This window comes from Dicentrarchus labrax, unplaced genomic scaffold, assembly GCF_905237075.1.
Source record: "Dicentrarchus labrax unplaced genomic scaffold, dlabrax2021, whole genome shotgun sequence".
Classification (NCBI taxonomy): Eukaryota; Metazoa; Chordata; class Actinopteri; family Moronidae; genus Dicentrarchus; species Dicentrarchus labrax.
In genome coordinates this window covers 13,752,633-13,780,500 of record NW_026136711.1, presented here as the reverse complement: position 1 = coordinate 13,780,500, position 27,868 = coordinate 13,752,633, and the positions used below count along the sequence as shown (strand labels likewise).

The 27,868-nt window shown below is 40.5% G+C and overlaps 3 protein-coding genes across 4 annotated transcripts; all 3 read right to left on the bottom strand.

The window, feature by feature from the left end:
* Nucleotides 1–8,278: 8,278 nt before the first annotated feature.
* Nucleotides 8,279–11,317, bottom strand: drd5a (dopamine receptor D5a). Its single transcript, XM_051416067.1, has one exon. It carries the CDS (start codon nt 10,950–10,952, stop codon nt 9,570–9,572), a length of 1,383 nt encoding a protein of 460 aa, XP_051272027.1. The 5' UTR covers nt 10,953–11,317; the 3' UTR covers nt 8,279–9,569.
* A 1,717-nt stretch (nt 11,318–13,034) lies between these two features.
* otop1 (otopetrin 1) lies at nt 13,035–20,912 on the bottom strand. The gene is made up of 6 exons (XM_051416040.1): nt 19,191–20,912; nt 18,810–18,946; nt 18,421–18,479; nt 17,787–17,917; nt 15,701–16,608; nt 13,035–14,709 (listed from the first exon to the last, which is right to left on the bottom strand). Exons 1-6 carry the CDS (start codon nt 19,573–19,575, stop codon nt 14,539–14,541), a joined length of 1,791 nt encoding a protein of 596 aa, XP_051272000.1. The 5' UTR covers nt 19,576–20,912; the 3' UTR covers nt 13,035–14,538.
* Nucleotides 20,913–22,415: 1,503 nt separating this feature from the next.
* tmem128 (transmembrane protein 128) lies at nt 22,416–26,843 on the bottom strand. Of its 2 annotated transcripts, XM_051415708.1 has the most exons (5): nt 26,668–26,843; nt 25,337–25,469; nt 25,018–25,179; nt 24,239–24,347; nt 22,416–22,701 (listed from the first exon to the last, which is right to left on the bottom strand). In XM_051415708.1, exons 1-4 carry the CDS (start codon nt 26,765–26,767, stop codon nt 24,248–24,250), a joined length of 495 nt encoding a protein of 164 aa, XP_051271668.1. In that variant the 5' UTR covers nt 26,768–26,843; the 3' UTR covers nt 22,416–22,701; nt 24,239–24,247. The 2 variants fall into 2 exon arrangements, with proteins under 2 accessions (XP_051271668.1, XP_051271667.1); XM_051415707.1 differs by having other exon boundaries at nt 22,416–24,347.
* Nucleotides 26,844–27,868: the final 1,025 nt, after the last annotated feature.

Below are 27,868 nucleotides of genomic sequence, written 5' to 3'. Positions count from 1 at the left end.
AGAGGAATCTCAGAAAGAAAGTTATCATATCAAAATGATGAATGTCAAGCTGACAATAGCTTGAGCTATTTAAAGAGGTGTAAAGACACTGCAATATTTTATACAGTTAGGTTGGACTCTTCATCACACTGAAGTGCAGCATCATCCATTAAGTGTATTATGTTAACTTCAATCACTGATCACATTAAATGTCCATTAAAGTGTTATTCTTTATTTTTTACTCGAGTTCCTTCTCAGAGGAAAAGACAGATGCTCTTTGCAGGCACTCAACAGCATAATAAGCAGGAGGCTGGACTGTTGCGGTGGGAGGAAAATATTGACGTAAGCTGAATAATTTTGGCCAAAGCAGGGTCCGGCTTATTAGAAGCACCGGTGGGATTTGACTTTCACTCTTTTGTCATTGAAAATATCTGCACATAGATCTGCAGAGGAGAGATTTCCCTTAAAGCAGCAGCATAATTAATATGTACAGAGCACTTTCAGTTTCCTTCCTGGAAATCCACGAGGATCACATTCAACTTTGGTCACATTCAGAATTGAACAATGCTACAGCTGAAAATAGCATGATGAAGCAACATGTTTTTGTTCGAATCAATTAAAACATAATGTAGCACAATGTTAAACTATGCTGCAGAATCGATGGTATGTTTGTTCGAGGTACCTCTGCTGCCTCATTTGAGTAAGAAGCTAACGTACCTGTAAAGCAGTTTTACATCAACAGTAAACAGCCATACCTCAATCCACAATTTTCCCACCTATGGTGTCGAAACGAATATGCCTACAGGCACATTCATTCTTAGATGTCTTGATTATCTGCTGCCTGGCTCCATAGTGGTTTTCTATTTTGTATTAGCACAGAAAATAACTAGCTGACTGATGCAGTGGCTCTTATCGATGCTGCATGGATCAATTTCCATGAATTTTAATACGGCTATGATCCACAAAAGATTAAATCTTCTGACATGGTGATCTGCTGGCCTTTCACGTAGTACCACCAGCAGGTCAGTTTTTTCACTTATGCAGTGAATTATCTCATCATCACAAAATTTCGCACAGACATACCGTCGTCAGAGAATGTATCCAAATTACTTCTTCTTCAGACTTTTCCTTTAGGGCCACCATGAGATGGATATTTGAGGTTTTCAGTTAAATGTCTCAACAACTAATGGATGGATTGCTATAATTTGGTGCACATATTCATGCCACGTTAAACCATGACCATGATAAACATTATACCTGACATTGTGTGACAGCACGCTGACATTAGCATGTATTACAAAATACCACTGTTCCTAAATACAGAGCTGCTAGCATGACTGCTACACTTTTAATTTTGTTCATCTATAAATGTGGTCCACATTTAAATTATAATGAAATAATTTGGATCACTGAATCTGCTGTTGCATTTTGTGGAAACAGATTGTAGCACAGCAGATGATCAAATCTTCTCTCTGCAGGCTCCTTCCTCACCCACATATTCCCCAAATGCTAATAAAAGAATGCTAAAATATTTACAAGAAGTCTGCTGCAGCCAGAATAGTTGTGGCTACCTGATCAACTGATGAGTGATGAATGTGGCAGAAGCTAAATAGAAAATTGGAGTAGAAAATTCCTAGCACTTTGTTAACTAAAATTAATATTAGAACCAAAAGACTCATTTATTAACTGCGGCCAAGCATATAATCATCCTGGAAACTGCATATTGTTCACAAAGTCAATTTCCTTCAGCTGCTCTCAGTCTGGTCTCTTCAAAGCAGTTGCAACAGTCTCAGTCCTCTGCTCCTAAATCAACTCTGTCCGTCATTATAGGAGGAAATCAGAACAGTGAGAGATAATGACTCATGCAGGTCTGCTCTGGAATAATAGCTTTTTTATTTGATAATGAATCATTGTGCTTCATGGCAGTAATTGCTGTCACATTTGTCGTTGTCTCATTTCAGGAACGCACCACCATGTTTGTGTGCTGTTAACTTAAAAGAGATGACCTGTCTGACAGGAGGCGCTGACCTCACACCGCTTTGGGATAAACACACGGGATAGCTGGGGTAATCCTTGTCCTCTAGGATACAGCCAAGTTGGGATAGTCACTTTCATTTTATAGTCCATAATAGTATTCAAAGGTAAGATTGCCATCCTCGCCGCATCGTCACAACAAACAGACTGCAGAGGAAAATATACCAACATGACAAATCAAAGATTCATTCAGTGGATTAAAAATCTCTTTTAAAAAGTTATGCTACTATGGTGAATTTTACATTTCACTTCACACATTGCACAAAGCAGTCAGAATCACAACATGATAGTAGATGCACATTAATCAGATAAATAAGCACTTCAACCTAACAAAGACGTTAATTAACAAACATTAACTGATCTCATAATCAGCAATCAGTCTGAGCTGACAGACAGGCCTCTCGCTGTTCAGCTCCTAAGTGCGACAAATGTGCACATGACCCAGTCATATGAACTCTAATTTCCAGCAGAGCAGCAATCCATTATCACTGTCTGATAGATGATAGTGAGGAAATGCTGAGAGATGCTGAGTCAACGAACAAAAGATCCCCACATGATTGATTTACAACCGCAGTACGTGTTAAAGTTGGTGACCTACAGCTCTTTGTACCTACAAGTATTCAGACTGTGCACGTTTGACCTCTCTTCGAGCGCTTTCATTGGTCAGTGGGGAACATTTTATACCTCATACTGTAAACATTTTCATCCTTCCCATAAAACTATCTAACTCTTGCCTCATTACCTTCGCTCTCATATAGAGTCTGTGCAGGTTATTTACCCAGTGGTCCTTTTGATGGAACAATTCACTGACGGGCTTTTAAGGCCTGGTCACACAATTTTCCACCGTTGTTCACCATTACCTATGTGATAACTATTTATCTGATAGAATTGAATGGAATAGAGCACTGTTTCTCAAAGCTTTTCACACCACCTCAGAAAATATTACACCAAGTACCACCATTATGACCAAAACTAAAATACGGTAACATAGACTATTCAGCTGCGTTCAAGAAGAGTTTAACACTGTTTTTGTTTTTCTGCAACTATCACACTAATGAAAAGTGATAATGTTAATGGTTTAGTCGACTAACTGGGCACAGCCCTAAAGAAACTCATATTTATAAAATCTTGCGATTATGAGAAGAGGATCTGAGAGTTTTCAGCGTTCTTTGAAAGTGTTGCTGGTGATGACTGCAGCAGGATCTTCAGGCGCATCAGAATTTTGACCTGAATAACCCCGAAGATTTAAGATCCCTTTACAACGTGAATGTCGACATTATAGAATAAAAAATACATCTTTTTTAACTTAACTAGACACTGAAAGCATACTTCAATCAGCTTCTTACTGTGAGTGATGTTGCCCTACGTACATACTTCTGAACACCAATTTAGCAATATTTGAATCAAAATCTGGTGACAGTTGGATGCTCGTGTTACCAGACCACTGTAAATGAAATGTGATCAAACCACATCAGATACAGTCCTGATGCAGATTTTCTGAGTGTTAAATTCTTAATAGATAATACCCAAGGATGTTTTTGTTTTTCAAACTTTAACTTTGATTGATGCATATTTAGTCATGAATATTAAAGCTCATAGAGAAAGAAAAGGACACATTCCCCACTGCCTCAAACCAAGGCAGAAGTAAAGGAAAATTAAGTCAGAGAGTGTTGGAGTGAAATGGTGATTACTGCTATAATTCTGGCTTTTTTTTATATCTTGAGTTTTTTCCTTATAATTTGCATATGATTAGTTTTAACACATATTTAATAATTATGAGATATGAAGCTGTCTGGATTTCTGAATTCTTAAAGAACCATGCATCCCTAATTACATGTATATTTGAGGAGTTCAATATTGCTTTACATTTTACACATGTAGATATTAGGCTGGATTACAAATTAATTCCAAGCCAAAAGTGCAACATTAATTCCTTATTATCCTTAGGCTTTTATGTTCAAGATTTGTACAAATCATATAAAAAATGTTTAAAAGCTGATTCTCAAAGACCGTTTGTATCAATGTGCCTTCTTCCTTTGTGCCATCTCTGCATTATTAAATAGCACCAGCTGAAAAGTAACAGAGAAGATGTCAGAAACAAAGTGAAACACAAAGAACAAGTCCTCCCTTTGCACATTGGGGCACTCTGCATCAGCAGGACAGAGCAGAAGGTTTAAGTCTGCCCATTTGAGAGTTTGGGCACAGAGCTACGATACAGAGTGGACCAGTGGCCTTTTGGGGAAAAAAGACACCAGCCTTTCTCTCCATTCAAGCTCACTGAAAGTAACATAAAACCCGAGACTGCGTCAGAGATAGGAAGCGGATGGGATGGCAGTGAGAGGTGAAAGAAGAAGTTTCAAAGAGCAAAATGTCTGATCTTCAAGGCTGAACTATTTTTATCCAGATATGCAACAACGGTTTGGTGATCTGAACAAAGTCTCTCCTTTAACGATGCAGGTCCATAGACTGTGCTGCAGTAAGACGGGTTATTTTATCAGTGGAATAAAACATGCATTCATTAAAATTTAGGCTCAGTTGAAAGAGTCAATGTGTAAAGTGTAACATGGAAGTGTAGTTGTGTGAGGAGGTGGCGTGACACTAATATTGGCAAGGTTATTCCCAGGTCAATCATGCTGATAAAACAGGTCAGGCTTGATTTACAGTAATTAAAGGGTTCATTCACCCAGCGCTCTTGATAAGCTCAAAGTGGTGTCACTCACAGTGTTCACCTTGCTCTTCTGAGAGGTAAAGGAAACAGGAAGCTAAACTGCCTTCTGCCTGTCTTCTTTTCCTTAGATGACCAAACCATTTGAAGATAAAAAAAAAGGTACAAAGCATGCTGAGAAGCGAGAGGAAATACTGAAACAAACAAAAGAAAATGTGTTTTTTATGTGTGTGTAGGTGTGTGTGTATGTGTGTGTATATGTGTGAGGAAAGAGACAGTGAAGAGAGATTCAGAGCAAATCTCTTGTAACAGTAGGTGCATCAGTGTTGAAAATGTGTGTGTTGTATGTGCGTGCATGCATGCATGTGTGTGTGTGTGTGTGTGTGTGTGTGTGTGTGTGTGTGTGTGTGTGTGTGCAGGACAAAAGGGAGTGATTTTGATGAATGTGTCCTGACGGATGGTGTAACCCCCCTAAGCCTGCCTCCACTTCCTCTCCAGCCCTCCTGTCACGGCTGAATATCGAGGTCAGACCACCTTTCATATTTGTTCCACAGTGCAAGGACATAACATAGAACAAGTAAACGCCTCATCCCCTGGGAATGCTTCTGCTTCCTTACTTTTTCCTCATTTAGTCAGTGATTGCTAAAAAAAATACTTAAGTGCATCATGATAACTTGTCTTAAAAAAATGTAGAAAATGAAAATAATCCAGGAAATACTTGGTATCATCATTCCAGTTTCAGTTAAATTAGATAAGCAGCAGCTGCTTGCAGAAGTAATGGTAAGTTATGGCAATTTGAAATGCTGACCTTCAATTATTCATTCCAACTTTTTTAAAATGCAGCGTCAAAGTGCACCAATCCTTCAAGTTTGATCAAAATTGCACTAGTGTAGTCTGCGATCTTGAGTTTAATCACTGTTTGACGAGTTGTCGCTGAGATATCACCTACGTTTCAACCTGATCCTCAGATCTTCCCGACCTCGCACATCTGTCATCTCATGGGGGAAACTGATCAGCATCAGGATGGAGGTGGGAGGTGAATAACACTGGCTCAGGGTCTCACTTAACAGGCTTTCATCTCAATGTCATTTAATCTAATTCCCCTGGCAGCTGTGCGAGATTTGCGCCTGATGAGGTGAAATTTCTAGAAAAATTTGTCAAGAGAGACACTTTACAGGAAAACAGCATTTAGAGGTACAGCTCATTTGCATGTCTTTGCCCAGTTCCTCACTTAATTTCAATGCATGGGTTATGTAATGAGGTTTTATACATATTTTCATCATTTAACTGCATTAACTGCTGTCTGGTCAACAGAACTGTTTACTCTAAAAAGGATGACCATAATCTTTTTAACATTATTTCTTAGGAGAATCTTCTATCTGTCCTTGTGTTAAAGCATGAAAAGTAAGTGCAGTTGCTCAAGTACTGTTGCTTACAATTCTTAAAAGAATTTGTACTTCTACTCCACCACATTTCAGTGGAAAATCTTGTACATTTTACACCACCACATTGAATGGACAACAATAGGAGTTAGTAGTAGTTGTATTAAACATAATAATCAACTTCATGCATTATGGATTATGGTGCCCATCACAAACTGTCACGAGGAATGTGTCAAGAAGGAAGTCCGCACGAGGGATTTACTTAAAACAAATGTAATTTATTAAAACTAAGGTAAACACAAATGGACAACGGAGTGTGGATATCAGTAGTGTAAGCAATGCCTGCTCTGGAAAGGTTGACAGGGCAAACCAAAAGAAGAGGACGTGAGGTGGGTGTGAGTTGTAGGAAGAAAGACAGAGTGAGCACATGGGCCAGCATTTTTAGCCTAGAGGTCCCAGGTGAACTAGATCAGCCGAAGACCCTCCCATGTCAGCCAACTGCCCACTGAGGTTGGACAAGACTGCCTGGCAGAGGGATAGTGGGATGGGCATCACAATAAAGTAATTAAAATGAACCTCACCTCAACCTGCTATAACAGTAACACACTGCTCATGTATCAATGCATATGTCTATAAATATGATTTGTAATAATATATCACTCACAGGGGGAATTTACTGCACAACGAGTACTTTTACTTTGATACTTTAGGTATATTTAGCTTGTAATACTTTTACTTAATGTATGATTCTATGTATGACATTTGTAAAGGAGTATTTTTATATTGTTGTATTGGTACTTTAAACAAATACAATTACATTAACATTAACAATACTTTACTAATTTAGCATTGCAGTCCTTTAACATTGTTGGACAGTTCTAAGTATGAGGTAAATCACAGAAATAAAATAAAAAAGAAATAAAGATATTGTTTATTTTATTACATGCATTCTTCTCCCTTGTCAGATCCAAGCACCTGCATTATCAACAATGCAACTCGACTTCCAATAGCTCAGTCAATGATTCTGGCATGTGGTTTTCCTTTTTAAATAAAAGCTTTCAATACTTCTTCCACCACTGCCTGTGTATTAGACAGGGATGACAGTGAATGAAGCTGAAGGCCAGACGTGGGTTAACATGAAACCACTGGTTAAGAGAAAGTTTTTAAAATGCAAAATGAGTTAGATTGTATTGAGTTAATGATCTTGTTTGTACATGAATATACTGCAGCAAATGGCTCCCCTGTGGTATACCATGTGGAGAACAGGGGCACCTCAGATAATTGGCACAGACTTTGTTTTTCAGTTTTTTCTGTGAAACTGGATTTTGCATGTTTTTGCTCTCAGACAGGAAGTGGATTGTTAATCGTGCCCTCTTCTCATCAGTTTGTCATATACTTGACACTCATCTCTACCTTTAAAACAAAATGTAGGAATGGAACATAGAGGCTGATATGTATTCATTTATTTATTTATTCACATAGTTGAAAGTTGTGTATTTTGTCTGTTAACTAATGTGTGCCAAGACCTATATAGGATGGAAACGGTGATGGCATTTGCACACAGTGGGTTTTGTTTTTTGCTGGCAGAAAGACGACACTGACAGATGCTCTTGGCAGTTCAACAAAGAGTGGTTACTGCAGTATTGCCTTCTTTCACTGGCTTTAAGTACTGGTATGAGGGGAGAGTTTAACATTAAGTATAGATATTTTCTTCAGAGAGAGAAAATAGACCACCATGAAGAGCAGAGCTGCTTCTTCAGGGAGTGCTTTGCTCCAGTGTTTGCTCTTTTTATTACTTTACATATATGTGAAACTGTGCCGCTCTGCCAGAGGAAATATATCAGCTGTCTCAACCTGTGGAAGACAGGTCAGTCTCAGGAAATGTCCTGGAGGAGCAGCAGCCTAAAAGATGCACAACACGTAACCACAATGTCCCCAGCTTGAGTCCGCTGGGGACTTCTGTTGCATGTCAGCTCTCGCTCTCTATTTTTCTCTGCCAACCTTTCCTGTCACTCTCTCTGCTGTCAAACTGTCCGAAGGAGGCAAAATTCCAAGAACTAAATTCAAAAAAGAAGAAGGGTCACAGGTGGGCATGCATAAAAGTAAAGTCAGTGCTGGTGTATGGGTAAAATGAAAGTAAAGGTGAAAATCCTCCAAGCCTTGTCCATTTGGGAAACCCATAGTGGTAAAATGTCACCTTCAGGAAGATACCAGAGCATTCTGTTCTCTCAGCATGACAGCATTTTATTAGACAAATGATGACACACTTCACTGTTTAAAGGACAGTTGTATACATTCAGATCAGGTCATCTGTACAGTACAAAGATAAAGAGAGGTGTGGGAGAGGTAATGTATGACATCCAGTTTTGTTGGCCCAGTGGCCTTGCGCGTGTGTGTGTATGTGTATGTAGGTTTTCTATAGCAACAATTCCTCTAGCTGACAAACTGCAGTAGCCTTATAGTGTTGAGTTATTGAGTCACTCCTGGAAATCTTTGGTCATTTAAGACAGTCTTGATTCTTGCTTTTCTTTTCTTTTGTTAGTTCAGTAAGAGCTGTGGTTGATATAGCACAACCATTCAGTCGTTTTGGCCTCAATAAGAAATGAAAGATCACAGAAAAGACTTTTGACTGTTAAAATGACTGTGGCGAATTCTAGTAAAATTCTTTGATATGGATTACTGATTCCAATGTAAACAGGCTAACTTCTTTTCTTTTTTTTTTTTTTGTTCCTTTTACATCAAGTTTTGCTCCATCAAAGCATCCGGCCATCTGAGCCTGGACCAAACTGCATGTAGTCCATGAGGTGCAGAGAGGGAGTGCTGGAGGAGTCACTGGGGTGGGTGCAGTGGGTAAACACGTTAATACTGCATTTTGGCATCATGTAACTTAAACTCCAATACCACACATTCCTTTCATGTTTCAAATCTCTTCTTTGAATAAGCTATAAGGCGCTGAAATGACTGCATTTGAGTAGAACTGTAAGGCTGCCCTCAGTTTTCAATACTCAGTGGAAAGACGGGCACTGGATACACATGAGGTTTTCAAGCAGCAAAAGGTTCTCCATTATGATTCCTCAAGTGATTCTCTACAAACATTTCCCCCCTCCAAGTGGATGGGCATGAGACACAGACGCTCCGAGTGACGCCTTCGAGTAAACAACAGCTTCAACTACACTGAACCTTTGAACAAATGAACAAAGACTTCACTTGTCATGTAAATAAACACCTACACATCACTTGTTTTTTTTTTTTTTTTTCAGAACAGGACAACAACATCACATCTCATATATAACGCAAAGCGGCGGCAGGGTGGCCCGGTGGCTACAGTGTCCGTGAGCAAGTCACTATAGATCCCTCACCAGTTGCAAGGGGCTCTGCTCAGTAGCTTAGTATAAACCCTGACCTGTGGACTCCATATGGAGAGAAGCGTGTAGGAGATAGGAGATGAATGAACGATGGCATTATTATCAATACATCCAATTACGCACGAGGAGACACAAAGTTAGGAGTTAGTGCAATCCATTGGGTGTGAACGGTGACATCCTCTCAAGACTGATGTCTGCCTCGCAGTCCTCCAAGTCACAAACCGAGTCGGTGGCATTTTCATTATTGTGAGAAAACTGTGAAATCCTGTCAAACGTCTCTTCATGCTCAATACATTCAACCACGTTGGGGATCATGTTGACGTAGGCGTTCGCGATTTCCTTGTGGATGAGGGTGTCTTGATTGTATGAGACCAGCTCATTACTGATGTTAACAGTTTCCACTGGCGTGCTGGGGCAGAAATTGCGACAGCCCAAGAGGCTGGCAAAGGCCTTCCTGAACTCGGCGTTGAAGGCGTAAATGATGGGGTTCAGGGAGGAGTTGGTCCAGCCGAACCACACAAAGACGTCGAAAGTGGTCTCGCTGACGCACGGCAGGCCCGCGTCCCTGTCTGTGGCCGGTCTGTCGCAGAACGGGACCATACAGTTCAGGATGAAGAAGGGTAACCAGCAACACACAAAGACACCCATAATCACCGACAGAGTTTTGAACACTTTGGTTTCCCGTTTAATCGACGTTTTCAAGGTGTTGTGGTGTTGGCACTCTATTCTGTTGGTCCTGCAACTTTGAGCGTGCTCTGCTGCTCTCTCCAGGGAGGCTATTCTCCTAATTTGTATTTGTGCAATCCGATATATTCTGGTGTAAGTCACAATCATAATTGCCACGGGAATATAGAAACTTATCAAAGAGGAGGATATAGCATACTCTCTGCTCAGGCTGGAGTCGCAGTTTTCCTCTATCTGCCGACTCGTGGAAGAGTTGTGAGTCCCGGCCACGTCGTCATCGCTGGCTTTGTGCCAGTTTAGCTGGACCGGTATGAATGAAATGAGCACAGACAACGTCCAAGTGATGCTTATCATAACAAAGGCAACACGCTGGGTCATTTTCCTCTCGTAGCGGAAGGGGCTCGAGATGGCCCAATATCTATCCACGCTGATAATACAGAGGTTGAGGATGGAAGCGGTGGAACACATAATGTCAAAAGCGACCCAGACGTTACAGAAAGTGCCAAACGGCCAATAGCCCGCCACCTCAGCCACTGCTTTCCAGGGCATCACCAGGACGGCCACGAATAAATCCGACAGAGCCAGGGAGACGATGAAAATGTTGGTGACTTTGGTCCGCAGGTGCCGAAAGCGCAGCACCGCGGAGCAAACCAGGATGTTCCCCAGCAGGGTCCATAGGATGAGTAGGGACAGCAGACAGCCTGTCACTGTACGCACCACCATATCCTGCCTCGCGTCGTCTGTTGCCTCCGTTTCGGTGCTGTTCCACATAATCTCTCCTAGGGGTGCCGGCACAGAGTCAATCCCCTGCACCGATGACAGATACTTGGCTGGGTTCTCCATGTGCCTCTCTTCAAGTAAAACTGCAGTCCATTGCTCCGTGCGCGGGGACGGGTGCAGTTGTCAGCCACTCACCGTATTGTCCCCATTGACCCGTTCGGCTGCCAGCCTGATGTGGAGTGCAAAACATACGGAAAGAGATAAGTGAGCGCGTTAAGACTGAGCCAAGCGACGTGCCAGGTGCGCTGAGGGGCTGAAACGTAGCAAGCAGTGGCGAGCGCATGATGCAGCCTTGCTGGGTCCGGTCGTCTGACCTGGCTGCCTCTGTGAATCCCTCCAGTCCAAGGTATCCTGAGCGCGGTGTGGGTGAGGAGGGAGTCCCTGCAGCCTGACACACACTAACCTAACCAGGGCTGGGCGCAGACAACATCACGCCTCCTTTTGTGCGTGGTGTTACGCACAGCAATGCACTGCATTAGAAAAGGGGTGTGAGGAAGTCCTCAACATTTGAGGGGTTTTTCATCGTCGTGTTTCACAGTGCGTAATTACAAACTCTAAATCAGTCGTCTTTGAAAACCTGTCTGCCAACTGCGGACTGTTTATGTGGCAGGGGTGACAATGTGCAGGATCCAAGTGCGTGTATCTGGACTATACAAAAAATACTAATACACAGCAACTGGGTGCTTCTAAATGTATTTCATGTACTGCATATAGCTTGCAGACACACCCAAGAAGTTAACAATTCATTATAATCAATAGGAGGGACTTTAACAGTAAAGAGAACGGAGCCTCTCCTGCAGCCTCAAGTAATAGTAGCGATAGAGCTGTCCATGGTGCTGAAAAAGGAAACAGCCTGGAGCATAATGCCTTCATTATCGTTTCAACAAGCAGGAACTCTATCTATCTATCTATCTATCTATCTATCTATCTATCTATCTATCTATCTATCTATCTATCTATCTATCTATCTATCTATCTAACCCCCATACTGCTGTTTTAATGCCTTGCAGCATGAATGACTCTGACTGACTGAATTTGATTCATACTTTTATCATCAGCACCATGATCACCACCACCTGCCATTCCTTTAGCTCAGTGTAAAGCTCCAATGCAGAGTTTTATATGTATAATTATATTCAAATGTATACTTTTCAGCCTGGTGGTATAATGCGAGAATTGATCTTTTTAAAAATGGAAGATAAAAAAAATCAATCGTTTGTAGACTGAATACTGGTGGTTTGCCCTCTGACTAAAAGACCGCCGAGTGGAGGTCATAGCTCACCCACTTTTCAGAGTTGCCTGAACAGGTGAGTCACATTCACACTCAGCGGATATGTTAAAGCCAGGAGCTCCGCGCGCGCCGTGCGTCGTCGTGTGTCTGTGCAACAGCGCCGTTTCCGGCTTTGAAACGTCACGGATATTTTTAGATGTGTCTGTGTGCCTGTCAAATCGTTCTGACTTGACGGCAAAATAATCTCCCGATGCCCGATGCCAAATTCTCTGGAGTAACCTATAATCTCGGGATGTCATGTCAAGAGGCAACCTGTGTCCGACACAACGTTTCCTTCTTTACATACAGACTACAGATGTTACCCCCGCCAGTGAATTACTGTGCTAAAGGATCAAAAGTGTGGGGACTGTTTTTTTCCAACCATGGCCAAAGAGGTCGATGTCTAAAATGCGTTTATGTAGACTGTTGGTGTTGCATTTAAGACCAAAGTGACAGAACAATATGAATGAAGTTGTTGTGTGTCAATATTTATATTCTGAATAGTTGCCGGAACATATTATATAGTAATTCATATGAAGTCACAACCTAAAGACTCAGCTGTGTTGTTGTGATAGTTTCTCATTTATTATTCTATCTTAGGGTGTTTGTTTTACTAAGATTTTTGTAAGAAGCAGGCATTTATGAAGAAGTGATGGAGCAACGATCCAAGCTGCAGATACCTATAGTACAGGAGCTGTCCTAGCAAACTCTTTAAAAAAACATAAATAGGTGGCGCCATCCTGTGGTGCAAAGCTCCACTACAATTGCTGCCAATTTCAGAAGTTCAGTGGAACTGTAGAGCAGTCAACAAAGAGATCTTCAGTGTTGAGAACAGACAACATAAGAGGATAAGAACATCAGAGATGTGACAGGTCTTGTATAAGACAAAAAGAAAACTATTCTTTATTTCAATAGGTGAAAGATATACATTCATCACTATTGTACACTTCATTTCATATGAGCACCATTTCATTGGAATTTCACAAAATTGTATCACAGTGTCTGAATGATTTTGATCAGTATGACAGTATTTACAAAGATGACATAATATTGCAGTTTGCACCTAAAAAAACAAGGATTTTACCACAAGTTGGCACATAGCGAGAATACAGACAGTGGATAGCACCAGGTTGAGAACTTGCTGACTGAAGCTATACATTGATTTGATATAAAATTTTACAGTACAAGTATACAGTATATCTGTGTTTTATATTTAAAAGAATAATTAATGTCACAGACAGGGATGGTTTTTACTGCTGATCCTTCAGGTGTAAACATACAATCTCTGGTCTGGTGTTGCAGTTGTCATCACAACAACATTTGATCATCACCAATATAGTTTTGGTGTAATAATCCTGGAACTATTCTGATGCAAGATTACCATTTTTAATAATGTAGACGCATCTGATTTGAACAATATTAAACCAGTGCCTTTTCATGTTAACATACATGAATTCAGTGTTATCAGGGTATAAAAGGGAAGCCTTTTTTGACAGGAAATTTGTTATCTCACCTTGCACTTCTCAACATAATGTGGATACAGATCACAGGACTCCAGTTATTCAAAACAGTGCTACCTAGTAACATAATTTTGAACATAACTTACCATTCAATGTGACAGAACAGAGAATCAGCATACAAAAGGACATTAATGAACCTTAAATTACTGAGAGAGGCAGGTCCTACTTCTGAGAACTATAGTCCAACTCATAAAATATAGTGCTAAGATTGTCACTATCGTTGTAGCTCAAGTGTTGCATACTGTTCTATTAAACTACTAAGAAAAGTAAATGAGAACCATATCCATATACAGTATGAACATTTCACATGCAGATAAAATATGGGTCAAGTGGTATATCAATGCACTTGTGGCTCTGTTAAATACAGTACTATTACCTTATTAGATGTGTGAGACTAACAGGTGTTTCAGTGGCTTAGCTGGAGTATTTTTTGCGATATACTTTCAGCTACTAATATGAAACAGTACAAAATGTGCATGTCAGATACAGCATTTACATTTAACATGATGCACCAGTGAGGAAAATCTACTGCAATGTGATTACATGACAAAAAGTACAAAGGGCCATTTTGAAATTCTTGAACCCAAAGGTTCATTTTATCACTATCTTTAGTAAGCCTTGCACAATATACAAGGTAATTTTTCAAGGAACGTAGGCTAATAGGTTTGTCTTCCTCTGTAATCCCCACACTGAGGGATCTGCAGTTTGTTTGTCTCCACTGCTTGCTTTCAAGTCTGTTGGAGTGTGACCCAGGCTGCCTCCTGAACGGTTGACCTGCGCTGTGAGACACTCTCGGGAGCCGTTGGTGACAAGTGTTCCTGTGCATGTTATCTGGCATTGTCAGTTATCTGCTATTCTGTCAGACCCGGCGGAACACCTCGAAGAGGGAGGCAACTGAGTGCATGCGGTAGAAAAGGTTCAAAGGAATGGCGAAATTGAGAACTGTGGTCCATATGCTGAAGCCAAATGTCTCCTGTTCCAACCCGTTGTCGTACTGTGGCCGGCAGCCAAAGGCGGGAAGGATCCACAGCTGAAAGAAATAAATTAAATGAGTTAAAGCTGCATTCATATATATATATATATATATATAGATATATTTTTTTTTTGGCCACTTGGGGGCAGTGCAACAAGCGGTATACACAATTTTGACAAATGACCACTATAGGAAGTTGTTGTGGCTAACTTGTTAGCAAATAGTTGCCTATTTACACATTTTAGAGCAACAGTAGTGTTTCAAAGTTATGTTCTGCAAGATTAATTTTCACTGCTTTGGTTACCACCGAATCTTGAAATATTTGTCTCTCTAGCTGCTAAATTCTCCACTATGTTCACCAGCTAGTTGCCAACATTGTCTGCTATTTGGTGCTTGGCAGGGAGCAGACCATGTTTTTTAGAGCTTTTTGGTGGAAACAGTTTTCATCTATGTCTGCAAACATGGTTGATGAGAGCTGTGAGAGTGAACCAAAACAATATAGTGGCCAATAAAACCAAGACAATGTGCGAAAAGATGCTAAACCGCTCCACAGAACTGAGGGGAACTTCTGTGGTAATTCTCTGTGGATTTGTCACTACGAGTAACATCTGTCACATTACACATTTTCATTTGATCCATTGTTAATTAAAGTATTGATTAGTGCAGCTTTAAATCTGTACAACAATCTGTAATTTTTGCTTCTGATATAAAGACTGAATGAAAAGGAACATTAATTTTTTTAGTTAGGCATTCCCCTTCTATTTGTGAACAGGACAGTTATTCAAAAGCTTTTTTCTTATACATATATGAATGGGTTCAGTTGGTATAGTTGTACATCAGCCACCACAATGACGTTATCCCATACAGGGCCACCTATTGGTCAGCCGATGTAAGTGCAACATACATTTGTCAAGATGGCCGATGGAAGGCCCGAAACACTGAGCAGGTCAGGAATATCTTTTTTCTTTTTTTTTCAGAACAAAACTAACTTCAATCTAATTAAATGTTATATATATTCAATCATCAGTTGACAGGTATAAATGCTTACCGAAATGTTGCACATTAGCAGGAAGACAGCGATGTTCTTCAGGATTTGCCTCTTTATATTTGGGGGCTCCACTACTTTGTTTCCTACAGGCAGAGGCACCTCAGAAGGTTTCCTCGGACATCTGTACACCTGGCCGCTCTCCTCCTGATCGTTCTCCATGGTGACACAGGCCCTGTCTGGAGTCTCATAGGCTCGGTTGATGATGCCGTTGTACGGTGGGGCCAAAGAGGATGTCACTGAGAAGATTTCTGGAGCAGCTGGTAACTCAGGGTCCTCCCTCTCTCCATCCTCTTGCTGGCGATATAGGGACTCTATGATAAAAAGGTTCTGGATGTACTTCTCCAGCACAATAAGCAAAGAGTAGACAAGGTTGGTCCAGCGGTAAGGAGGACTGCTGTTGGTGCCTAATGCAGCCACTATGCTGCACCAGGACATGAGCCAGGAGCCGATAGAGGACCCAAACAGCAGCTCTGTGTCTAGCTGTCTGGACGGGTTTTTGGAGGTGTCCAGCGGTATGTGATCCGCTCGGTATATAAGCAGACCTGAAGTACCGGCGGAACACATAAACACCAGCATGATAATGCCGTATATGTAGAACATGGAAATGGCTGACTGACGCATTTTGAGGGATTCCTCTACATGGGTGATGTAGACCACCAGGATCCCAATAGTGCTGGCCAGTGCAAGAAGACCTAGGATGGGGCCTAAGGTCAGGCCCTGGGTTTTGGTAGCCAGCCTTTTCCGGTTTGAAGAAAGGTCAATGGTCCGTCCGATGTTCTGCCACATGACGAAGAGCATGGCGGAGACGAAGATGTGGTACTCAATGTTGAAGGGATAGAGATAGTAGAGGCTGCTGGAGAACATGGAGCAAGTGCTGGTGGTGCAGTTACAGTGAGGCTCTGAGTGCACTGCAAAATAAAAACAGATGCATATTCATGAGACATATATATATATACATTTTACCCAGCCCTACATTAACACTGTTTGTCTTTTAAGACAACATTAACAAAACCACATCCAGCTATTAGGACATAATAATAAACTGGCAGGAGGAGCAAGACACTAAAAACCAAAAATTAAAAATAAAGCCTAAAGAGGAAAAATTATAACAACTGAACCCTTTCTAATCTTAAATGTTTTCAATCAATTTTCAAATGCAGATTAAGTATCTTGAGTGTTGACAATGTTTTGTACCAGTGCAGTCTTATTTAAAGTTATACAGAGTCTCTTCTGAGAACTGCCTTAGTTCAGTGAGCACAAGGGAGAACACTTGAAATCATTTTGATGGCAGCTGCATATAAAAGGTTTAATTCATGTTTTGTGTTGTAATAAAGGTATAGGCTATCTCTTGCAGCTCAAAACTCCACAAATACAACTTAATATTGTACCTATCATAAGTACTATACATAGTATAAGTATTCTATATATTCCATATTCTACTGATTTGAATTTCAAAGTTCACTCAATGCCTGAGCGTCTTAGAAGTTGATGACAATGCACTTTTTATACTCCTTGACAAGCCCACCACATCATGCAATGGTAATGCTGTTGCCCTCTAGAGATCATCTCAACAAAACCCTGCCGTGTGCCCCTCCCTCACCCTCTTCTACCCCTCACCCCCCAAAGGCCACCACTATGGTACTGCACCCTTTAATTAAAAAGAGAACAGCAGTCAGGGTGCAGCCAGCCTCACAGTCAGCCGGATATGAGGAGGAGCAGCCGAACCCCCCAACCCTAGGCTTAGATGTATCAGTTACTGTAATTGCAGCACCCTTGGGAGTAAGCAGCCTGGGGACAAAGCCGTCTGAGGTCAAGCGGGGGGTTGCCAAGGAGGGCGGCAGTGGCTGAAGTGTAGGGAAAGGGCTGGGGAGGGGGCCTCAGCACTAGCAACACTGTGTGTCTCCTGAAACCTAATAGAGAGACGTTCGACACAAACAAGACCCACTGGGCTGCCGAGCTAACATCCCTTCCCCTTCACGAACCCTCCTCTCCTTCCGTTTTCTTTCATCCATTGAAGTGAGCTCTCAAGTGGGCTATTGTACTTTTCTTCGCGGTACAAGCCAGCAATCGACCCCTTGGCCCCTACCTATAGTGAGGTTTCCATAACCCAGGGCGGAGAGTCTTCTCTTATGGTTGTTCAAGAAGTGTTCGGCCTCTGACATCACACCGTTGCACCACAGGAGGAGGTTGGTAAAGACTGCATGGATTACACCAAATCTGAAGAGACAAACAAGGTGACAACTAGGTTGATGACCAGTCATCTAACAGCATGTGGCAGTGTTATGAAAAAGGATGAATTGATGTGCATGCATATTCATATAGTGCACATTCTTTAATCGCTGGTTATCGCATGACTGTCATATCAAAAATGTTGTTTCATTATTTTTGGGTGCAAAAAGATGAATATTAGATTAAATTAGATTGGATTCAACTGTATTGTCATTGCACAAGTACAGGTACAAGGCAACCAAATGCAGTTAGCATCTAACCAGAAGTGCAAAGCAGTCAGGCGCAGAGTAATGTGCATATGTACAAAAATATGTAAAAAAGTAATAATAACATTATAGATATATATATAGAATATACTGACAGGATATTTACATTATGAACAGTATTAACAGAATGAGCGGAGTGAGGTAAATATACTAAGATATATACAGCTATTAACATATTAAATATGACAACTAAAGTTAAATTATAATACCACATATTTCACATACCTCTCAAATGTTTCAAAGCTCTTGATGACATCTTTGATGTGAAACCAGAGAAAATGCACCTGAACAAAACACAAAAAACAAGACAGAAAACTTTAACATAAAAAGTTAGAGAAAACATTATTCAAAATATAGCAAATTAAAGCATTTTAAATCTACTTGAGAGGGATTTAAAGTCCGTTTACCAGAAGGATTTCCCTTGTCATATGCAGCCACACTCAAATAACGTGGACAATGATAGGATTATATTGTTGCAGCAACTCGCCTCATCAACAAAGAGCACATTATTCAAAGGCCTACCTGGTTAAGCGGTGCACAGAAAAAAGACACAGTGTCTTACACTGCTGAAAGATTATCACTTTATTGAAATTAAAGCGGGGTTGTAAACTTACCTGCGCTATGGTGTGAGTTGCATGGATGACAGGATATACCCCGAGCACCGCCGACACACAAGACTGATAGCCAACATAATACCCGATTCGGAAAGCGTCCATAATCAGTGAAAGGAGTGCGAGGAGCGTCAAACCACCTACAAAGAAAAACAATAAATAAATTATTTCAATGGCTACATGGCAAAACTAACATTTTTTCAGGTTTTCTTTAATTTCTCAAGCACAAAACATCCCTTAGTCCTAGCCAATATTGTGGTTTTGGATTATCACATGCGTAAAGAAATAGCCTAAAGTACGCCTCTGTCATCTCCAAACCCCATGGAAAAGAATAACACCAGTTTGCTATTTTACGCATTTACTGCTGTAATTTTACAAACTCACCTCTTATCCAGCATGTGGTGGCGTGGACATCTTTCTCTGTCCGCGTGTTCTTCTGTCTGTCCCGCACCAGGATGTACCACATCATCCAGATCAGCTGTAGGATCATGAGGCAGGTGACAAAGGACAGCAGGTGCTCTTCCTTGACAGAGGGGCCGTGGTGCGCAATAGCCAACATCAACGCCGCCCCGATCAGCAGCACATTGGTCCCGTACTGGCCGCTGAGGATCTCTGCGTTCTTCCTCGGATAGTCCCCTGACAAACTGCGTTTTAGTTTGGAGAAAATCTTCTTGTCGTGCTCGGAGCTGGACGACGAGGAGGAACTGTGACAGTATTTGTTCAGGCACATAATGTCCAGGCCGCTGTGCTCCACCATGGTGGGAGACATGTATACAAATCGCAGAGCCGAGAGAAGAGTCAAGTCAAAGCCGCGCGCTATAAGTGCATTTGAGGGAGGCCAGGTGCGTAACCTGTTGCTACAAGGTGGGGATTCAGACGAATAGGTACTGTGCCAAACATGCTCATTCAATCTTCAAGGTCCGGCTCAGTGGCCACGCATAGTTTCAATGGACTTGATAGATGCCATTGTCATCTTGAAACCCTGAAACTGAAATATCTGTTCGCGTAACAGGCTCGCTGAGTCACTGAAAATGGGAGATTGCGTTTCAGTCTTTGGTGATCCCAGACCCCCGTCCTCTTGAAACTCCCATATGTTTCAGAGGAATCACTGGGCTTGCTGTGCCAACCATTCACCGCCTAAAGAAGCAAAAACACTAAGCACGGAGTGATCCACAATAACAGAAAAAAAACGCCCAAATCCACCTCTCCAGAGCAGCTGCCAGGCAGTCTTTCCAAATCTGCTGAAATCCTCTCAGGGTAGCTATCGGGTGTTAAGCATGCAGGTCTGGATGAGATGAAAAGAAAGATGACATTTCCCAAACCTGCGATTTTTACAGGCTGGAGGCAAATGACCTGTCCTAACAGCGCTTCAGATCCAAGTGCCACCTCCTCAAAGCCTTATGCCCAACTTGTGGTGGAGATGTGCTGGTTGAAAACTTTGCTTTCAAGGTGGAAAAAAGAAGAATCAGATTTCATTGGTCAAATTCACAATAGCTTTTTGTGAGTGGATGTCAAGAAGGAGAGCACTGAGGCCATCAGCACTGAGAGCTCATATGGATGAGACCATGTAACCTCTGGTCCTATATAAACAGCTTGGGCGGATGCGCGCAATCAGCATAACAATAGTAGGACTGCGCAGAGGCGATTGGTGTGATGTGAATTTAAGAGTCGATGGGGGTGGTATTCAGGACCTATTGATCATCGATTTATTTTAAACACAAATATGGCTCCTTTTTTGAAAAAAAAAACGCCTAATTAAAAAGTGAGACACAATTAGTGAAATGGATACATGCAGTATCTCAGTGGCTTCACAATAGCTTCTATTCTGCTTTAGGAGTCTTGTCAGTCCCTCAGGACTCCTGAGTCAGCCCAGTCAAGCAACTTGGACTCCAAGAACACATTTTTTTAAAAGCAATAAGCCGCTGGGGGCAAATGGTTGGGTTGATGGAATATGCTGAGAGTCTTTGGTGGTTAATTAGTGCAGCCGCCCGAAATAGTATTATTTTACTCATATTGGTATCCATTAATGTCACTTTCCCGCTCAAGTTAAATAAAAAAAACAATGAACACTGAAGTAACTTGCTCTCCATTTGTATAAACACACAACAAACAGAGGGATAAGGACCATGCGCCAGTAAACAGCGTGCCGCCCGCGACCCTAAACAGGCTTCAGTTCTGCATTTGATAGGCCTGCATAAGTTCTTATAATTCAGACAGAAATTCTGCTTATTCTCCTTCAGTGGGACATCTGAGTTCTGCGCGTGGCACGTGGGGGAAACAACAGAAACCAATCTTTAGCGCGTGCGCAGCTGTGGGGGTGTTATTTTCAACCTTGTGCAACTCCCTGTCTCTCATTAGTCAGAATGAGGGGGACACTCCACAATAGCATCACGAGGGTTGAAGATGATCAAGGTATACTCCTTAACAGCACATTTCTGCCCCATCCGCTCTCCATTGATTTCTTGATCACTGAGAATCAGCGCGATAAAGAAAAAGAGTGACTATCAGTGACTTTATCAGCCCCTTAAATGGGTGACTGATTAAGTCTGAACACTTTGATTTAATCTGGAAGAGTTCACGCTATCTGCTGTTTGCACTTCAGGAACATCCCCAAGACAACCTCGTTGGATCTGAGTGCAGTTTGTGGACAAATCAATATCAGTGTGATTCACTGTAAAAGCTGTGTTGTCATCTTTAAAAAGACAAATGTGTTGTTTTTTTAAGCCAAAGATCCATATGGGGTATTTGTACTTTCTTTGAGCAGGCTATTCCCATTGTATGCTACTTTATATTTCTATGATTGAATGATGATTAAAGAGCGCAACAAATTGGTTAAATTTATCTCGACAAGATTAAAATGAGGTGTACTGGTGCATCATTGAAAATAATCCAAAACCATAAAACATATATTATATCACTGTGAAATGAGCCTGCTGCTTGCCTGAATCTGCTTGAACACTTATAAAACGGAAGCTTCTTCTTGATATATCTTTTAACTTTTACTCAAGCAAACAATTGGAATACCACTTGTATAATTGAACCTCTATTATCAACACTGGAGAAATAAGTCAAACTGAAAGGGACGATGTAAGAAGCTTCATTTTTCCAAATTAATAAGGTTTTTCAGTGTCTTTATGACAAACAGGCCCTTAAACGTTTAGATATAAATGATATAATAATTATATGGATTATTTCGATATAAGAACGACCTTTTCTAAATACAACATTACTGTTGTTTTTTTTTATTGTTTTTTAGTGTCCAGTAATCCAGCGGTCACATTATATTGAGATACACACAGCTGCACCACCATCTCTCTGACAGTGTCAATACACTGAGCATTGTAAGATAGAATATATTGCAGGGATACTGTATTGGATTGCATTAGATTTGACAGGTGTATAAAATGGTAAAATGGTGAGTCTATATCATACTGACCATGTGTAATAGAAAGTGCAAAAGAACATTTTAAAATTATTAATCTGGATTTAAGGGATGTTTTAGTTGCAGTCTCAGGTCCAACTTTGCATCTTGTACTGTTGCAGTTATTAAATTAAAGATTTGTTCAGGGTTGAGCTTTATCAAGAAAGGATGAGTGGTACGTAGTGAAATGAGTTATAAAAGTTTATTAAAGAAAACATACAGAATATGAGAAGTCTTTACATTCTTCACCACAAACTGTTCCAAGAAAAATAAAAAATAATTTAAAAATATTGGTTTAAAAATGGTGGAAGTTTGCTCACACACATTTTTCTACATATAAGAACAGCAGACCTTTTATACAGAAGACATTTGTTCATGTCACAGTAGGAAAAGCACAGGTGTAAATGTAAAACATGGCTGAATTCCATTTAGCTGCTTCAGCTTCGCAGTCCTGGTGTGGTGCATGCTGGCTTACTGTTAAATAAAGCAGATTCATTTTAATGTTATTAATAACAAAGGTTATTAAGGAACAGCCTTTCCTACTAAAACAACTCAAAATGTCCACTGTAAAAAAGGGCTATTCTCAAACATTCATGACACTGACTTCAAAACTCCTAAGTGCCGTTTGCCAAACACATAACACAATGCATCACATTTCTTGACACAGTTGTCATTGTTTCTTTAGGAAAACACAACAATGACTAATCATTAACTGAAAAGGTTCAACTCTCAGCACACCAACACCTACAAGTGATCCTACAATGCCGACCTGCCCCAAAGACCATCAACACCAAATGACAACAGCAGTGTTGAATTCAACATAAGGGTCTGATATTCTCACAACAAGATCTTTTTCTGCTGCAGCTGTAGTTCTACAACAGGCAATCTCAGGAACGTGTGAGAGGCAGAGAGGGGGAGAGGACGTACGAGCAACGAGGCAAATACGTTTAAAATGAAATTCAAGCCACTATTGTTGGCCATGTGGTGAACCATGGGAATGGAAGCTGGTCGGCGTGTCCAGACAACTCTCAGCAGATATACTTATTTCCTTAATGAAGCACACTTTCACCATAATGACCTAAAATTGTTTGAAACTGTGTGGGAAAACAATATGTCCAAATAAGTATAAACAGTTATCTTGTGTTATGTGCCATTGTTATATATTATATTGCACATAAGACATCTATATATTTTATGTATGGTAAGTGTATATTCTCTCTTAGACCCAGAGAATACTCCAACTTGAGGCAGATATCCCAATATGGGATTTTTGAGAGAGGTACCGACACTGATTTTAGAGGGGAAAAATTACCAATATGGCAGCTGATATGGTTAATGTTTGACCAATTCTAGTTGACACTGCTGAGAGCTGTTTCTCTCTTACCGTGTGCTGTTTGTTACACTATTGTAAATGGCAGTGCACTCTGCTGGATTACACTTTTGGACATTTTTTTTTTACGCATACATATGTCTGCAATAGGCCAATATCGTCACATTGAAATATCGGTCAGGATCTAATGTTATGATTCCAGTTCTATTTCTTTTTTCTACATTTCGAGAATTTTCTTTCTAAATCCTAATAATAAAAATAATAACCATTTATAATAAAAACACTAATTTTTCTGACTTCGAACGAAGGCAGATGTGCGTGTATGTGTGTGCGGACTGATGTAGTGTGTGTTTAGCTTTGGTGTTGAAGTGCTTTTGGAAGGTGTGTTTTCTGTAGTGATACCAGTGTAGTAAAGAATGTTAATGCAGATGTCAACTTGAGCATTGTTTAATGTAATATGTGTAAGCAATGGAGGAATACTGTAAAAACGAAATGCAACACTGTGGTTAAAAAGATGATGTACAGTTCAAATTCTCCAAGTATGCAGCACTGGTATTAAACAATGTTTAATGACACAAGATTTAATTTAAAAAAAAAAAAACAATTTAAGGCCAAATGCAGTGTTATTCATTCAATGAAAGTCATTTTGTGAAAATTCAAATAACAGCGTTCCAACCTCACCCCTCACATTCATCCAAGCAAAGAGATGAACATGACCACACCCATGAACTGCGTGAAGAGGATGAGCGGTGTGAAGAAGGACCACACCGGCCACAGTGCCATGTTAAAGCTGTAAAGGAAGTACAATAAAAATTACAAATATGCACAACTAGTATTAGTACACTAGTACTGATCAATCTTAAAATATGAATTGTATACAGGTTCTTCCTACACTGTCAAATTCGCATTTGACAGGTACCCATTATCTTCTAATTAGTGGCTCCAATCAACAGAGGTTCACATGAAAATGGGTTCATGATTTAAAGAATTTCACATTTCGCATTTGATCATGTAAGCCATAAACAGTCGTAATCATTGCCCTATTCAGCCCCTCGTCAACCACCGATAAGAATAGGTACTGCTAAAATGGGTCCCACCTCACACTGTATTAAGATACAGACCCAGAAAGAAAGAGATCACTCCTACCTCATCAGTCTATCCTGATCTTCACTGATATACAGACAAATGGTGGAGTTTCAACAGGTAGAGCACTTTGTTGGTGGTTGATTATATGAGCTAAAATATTTTTGTTTTTACATAATAAATATTATAAGTGAGATGATATCAAATACCACAACATATACGTTCAGTTTACTAATATCCAAAGAATTTGGACACATGATCAGTATGTCAAGGGTTCTTATAAACTGCTTTTTTACAAATATATCAAATCTTTTATGAACCTGGAAGGATTACAGGACGCTGGGTGTGAGTGCAGTTTACTTATTTTGTAGTTATACCTGCAGGATGCTGCAATAAAGGCTGCAGTGGTGATGGGAGGAATGGCAGGGTACTCTAGGTCATAATGCTGGATGCCTTTGAACCACTCCAGGTACACAATGCAAAACATGGCCAGAGACAGGCAGATCACGAGGAGTACCAGACCCACATTGAACCACCAACTGGAAAAATAGGAGTTGAAAGGAAGAACATTGATTTACGGTATCTTACTGATTTAAATACAAAAGATTGATTTGCTTTTGAGTGTTCATAAACTGGGAATAGAGAATCAGTGAACAAGATCCGCATGGAAAGTTTTGTGTCTTCCTCGTAACTCACCTTTTGATATCTTCGTTCTCCATGATGTTGCGGAGGAAATCCACATAGTAGGTCACACCTATAGACGCCACGATCCAGAAAATGGAGTGTCTGTTAATGCGAGGGAGAGGTTTAGCATCTTTTTCCTCCTGACCTGAAATGTAAAAGAAAAGAAAGAGAGTGTCAAAAACAAGAGTCTACTTTAGGAGCACAGACTTTGGAAAAGTGTGCGATCCAAGTAAACAATGACAACAAAATATGCAACAATTAATATGCTCACATAAGTTTGGCTACATTTTTAGATGTTCAGACAACGAGCAAAGCAGTGGTAGCATTCACTAAAAGAAAACTGAATACTAAGAGGCACTGAAAGGGTTACAGTACGGTAGAGAATTTACTAACAAATATGAGATTTCGCTTGCCTTAACAGAATGTGCTAAATCCCCACCTTTCAGGTTTTAAGGAGCTTTTGAGGTGAAACTGATAGCTTTCTTTGAGATAATCTTACTTCTCAGAGAGCTATTAATCTCTATAATTTACTGGTTGATTAAATGTATCACAGCCTGTTGTTGGCTGCTGAAGTGCTTCAGCATGCTGGTCTACTCTGTGCAGAGTTCACAATGAACTCCATGCCCTAAACAAGAAGTTGGCCCACATCTTTAATCAAAGTAATGCTTGGTGGTCCATCTTAAGTTATAACATACCAAGTCCTCTTGCCAGAAGGACCACTGATGGTATGTAAAACTGGAATATATGCAGCCATTGATAAAAAAACGGAGAGATGACCACTGGACAAATGTTTTGTCTGTTGCTATTAGACTTATCAGTTTACAGTGGCAGAGAGATGACCCTTGGATTGGGGACAGTGTAGGAGTAGAGTTTCCCTGTATTATGTTGCTGAGCTGACACAGCGTTTGCTCACAGTCAAAACAATCAAGAATTGCTGGGTTTCTGCCAGTGAGGGCCTCAAAGTTGGACAATTGTCCACTGTACAAGCTGCCTACAACCCCTACAAAGAGTAGATGTCTTTCTTTCTTTTTATGAAAGAAAAACGCCAAGTTGTTCAGAGAATAAGGTTATGTATAGTCAGTGGACTACAAAATGGCCATTCAACAGATTTAACCACCACAAAGGTTAGCTACTTCTCTAGCTACACTGTTTTGCTCAGGTTAGCCATCAAGCTATGCCTGTTGGACCCTTACAGTGAGGATGTCAGTGTCCGAACCGGGACCGTACAACACTGTTTATACCGTTTATATGAAAGCGTTAACGGGTGGCTCTGTCGGGAAACTAACCTAGCTCAGTTAAAGTTGGACAACAGCGTTAGCCAGCATAATGTTTCTGAAGCTTACTCTTTTCATCTTCGTCACCCGATGTCGTTGTTTGCATAAGAAACTCCGCATCTCTCTTAAATCTATTTCGCAACGTTGCCAGCTCACTGTCGTTGAGCATTATGTGAAGATGTTGTATTAACTTACAGTAGCTCCAAAGGCTAGCTAGTGACTACACACTTCCTGTTAGAGACAGGGTCGCTTTTCTTATGACGCACTTGAAAGCGACAGTTGTAGTTTTTTGTGTTTTTTTTGTTTTTTTGCATTAGAAATGACTGAGTTTAACAAATGTCAAGGCCGCAGGAATCAATATGCTTCAGATACACAAACACATTTTAATTAAAAGAATATATGAGAAGTAAAAATGGAACAACTTTGGTGGTGCAGGAGTTTTCTGCATTTAAAAACTTTGCATGTTCAATGTAATGTCATTTTTGTTACCTGTGCTAATAAATAAAATAAACTGACATTTAGAAAACAATGGTTATTTCTCTGTTTACATGCATGAATACTAAACTTGGCAAAGAGTAGCTAATTATTCAATAGTAAATACAATATAGAGCTTGTAAAGCATACACTGTAAACATTATATTTACATTATAAACACATTTTATTATTGCTACATCCAACCTTTGCCAAAAGGGAAATATTATTGTTAATTCAGTTCATTATCTGTACCCTTGAGATGAATAGCATATGTAGGCAGGCTGTCACACAAGGCAAGTCTGTTGAAACGAACAGCATCAAACAAACTGGACCACCAGACTGGCAGTAAACTATACCCTCAAAAGGATATTTGAACAAGCATGTCTGACAGGGCGCATAACTCCCATCCCTCATAAACTTTGCAGAATGCATAGTAGCTGGCTGTATTCCAAAGTTTATCTTGAATGTATACCTTTACATGGCGCTGGAAAGAATCGGACACTGCTGATACCTTTGTCCCATTTCACTCTCAATCTAAAACTCTTCCACGAGGCAAAGACTGGACATGTGCAGGGAAGAAAAGTGGATACCACTGTATTGTTGGTTGATATCACTTATTCTGTAGCAGGGAGTCACAACTACCCACTTAGGGCAATCTTCATTCTGTTGCCAGTTTATCAGGTACGTCTAAAACAGATTCAGTCTAACATTGAATCCTGTAATGAGTCTTACCATTGTGAAGGTATAATGTTAAGCTTTAGGTAAACGTTTTTGGAGCCTGTAATTTGTGGTGCTG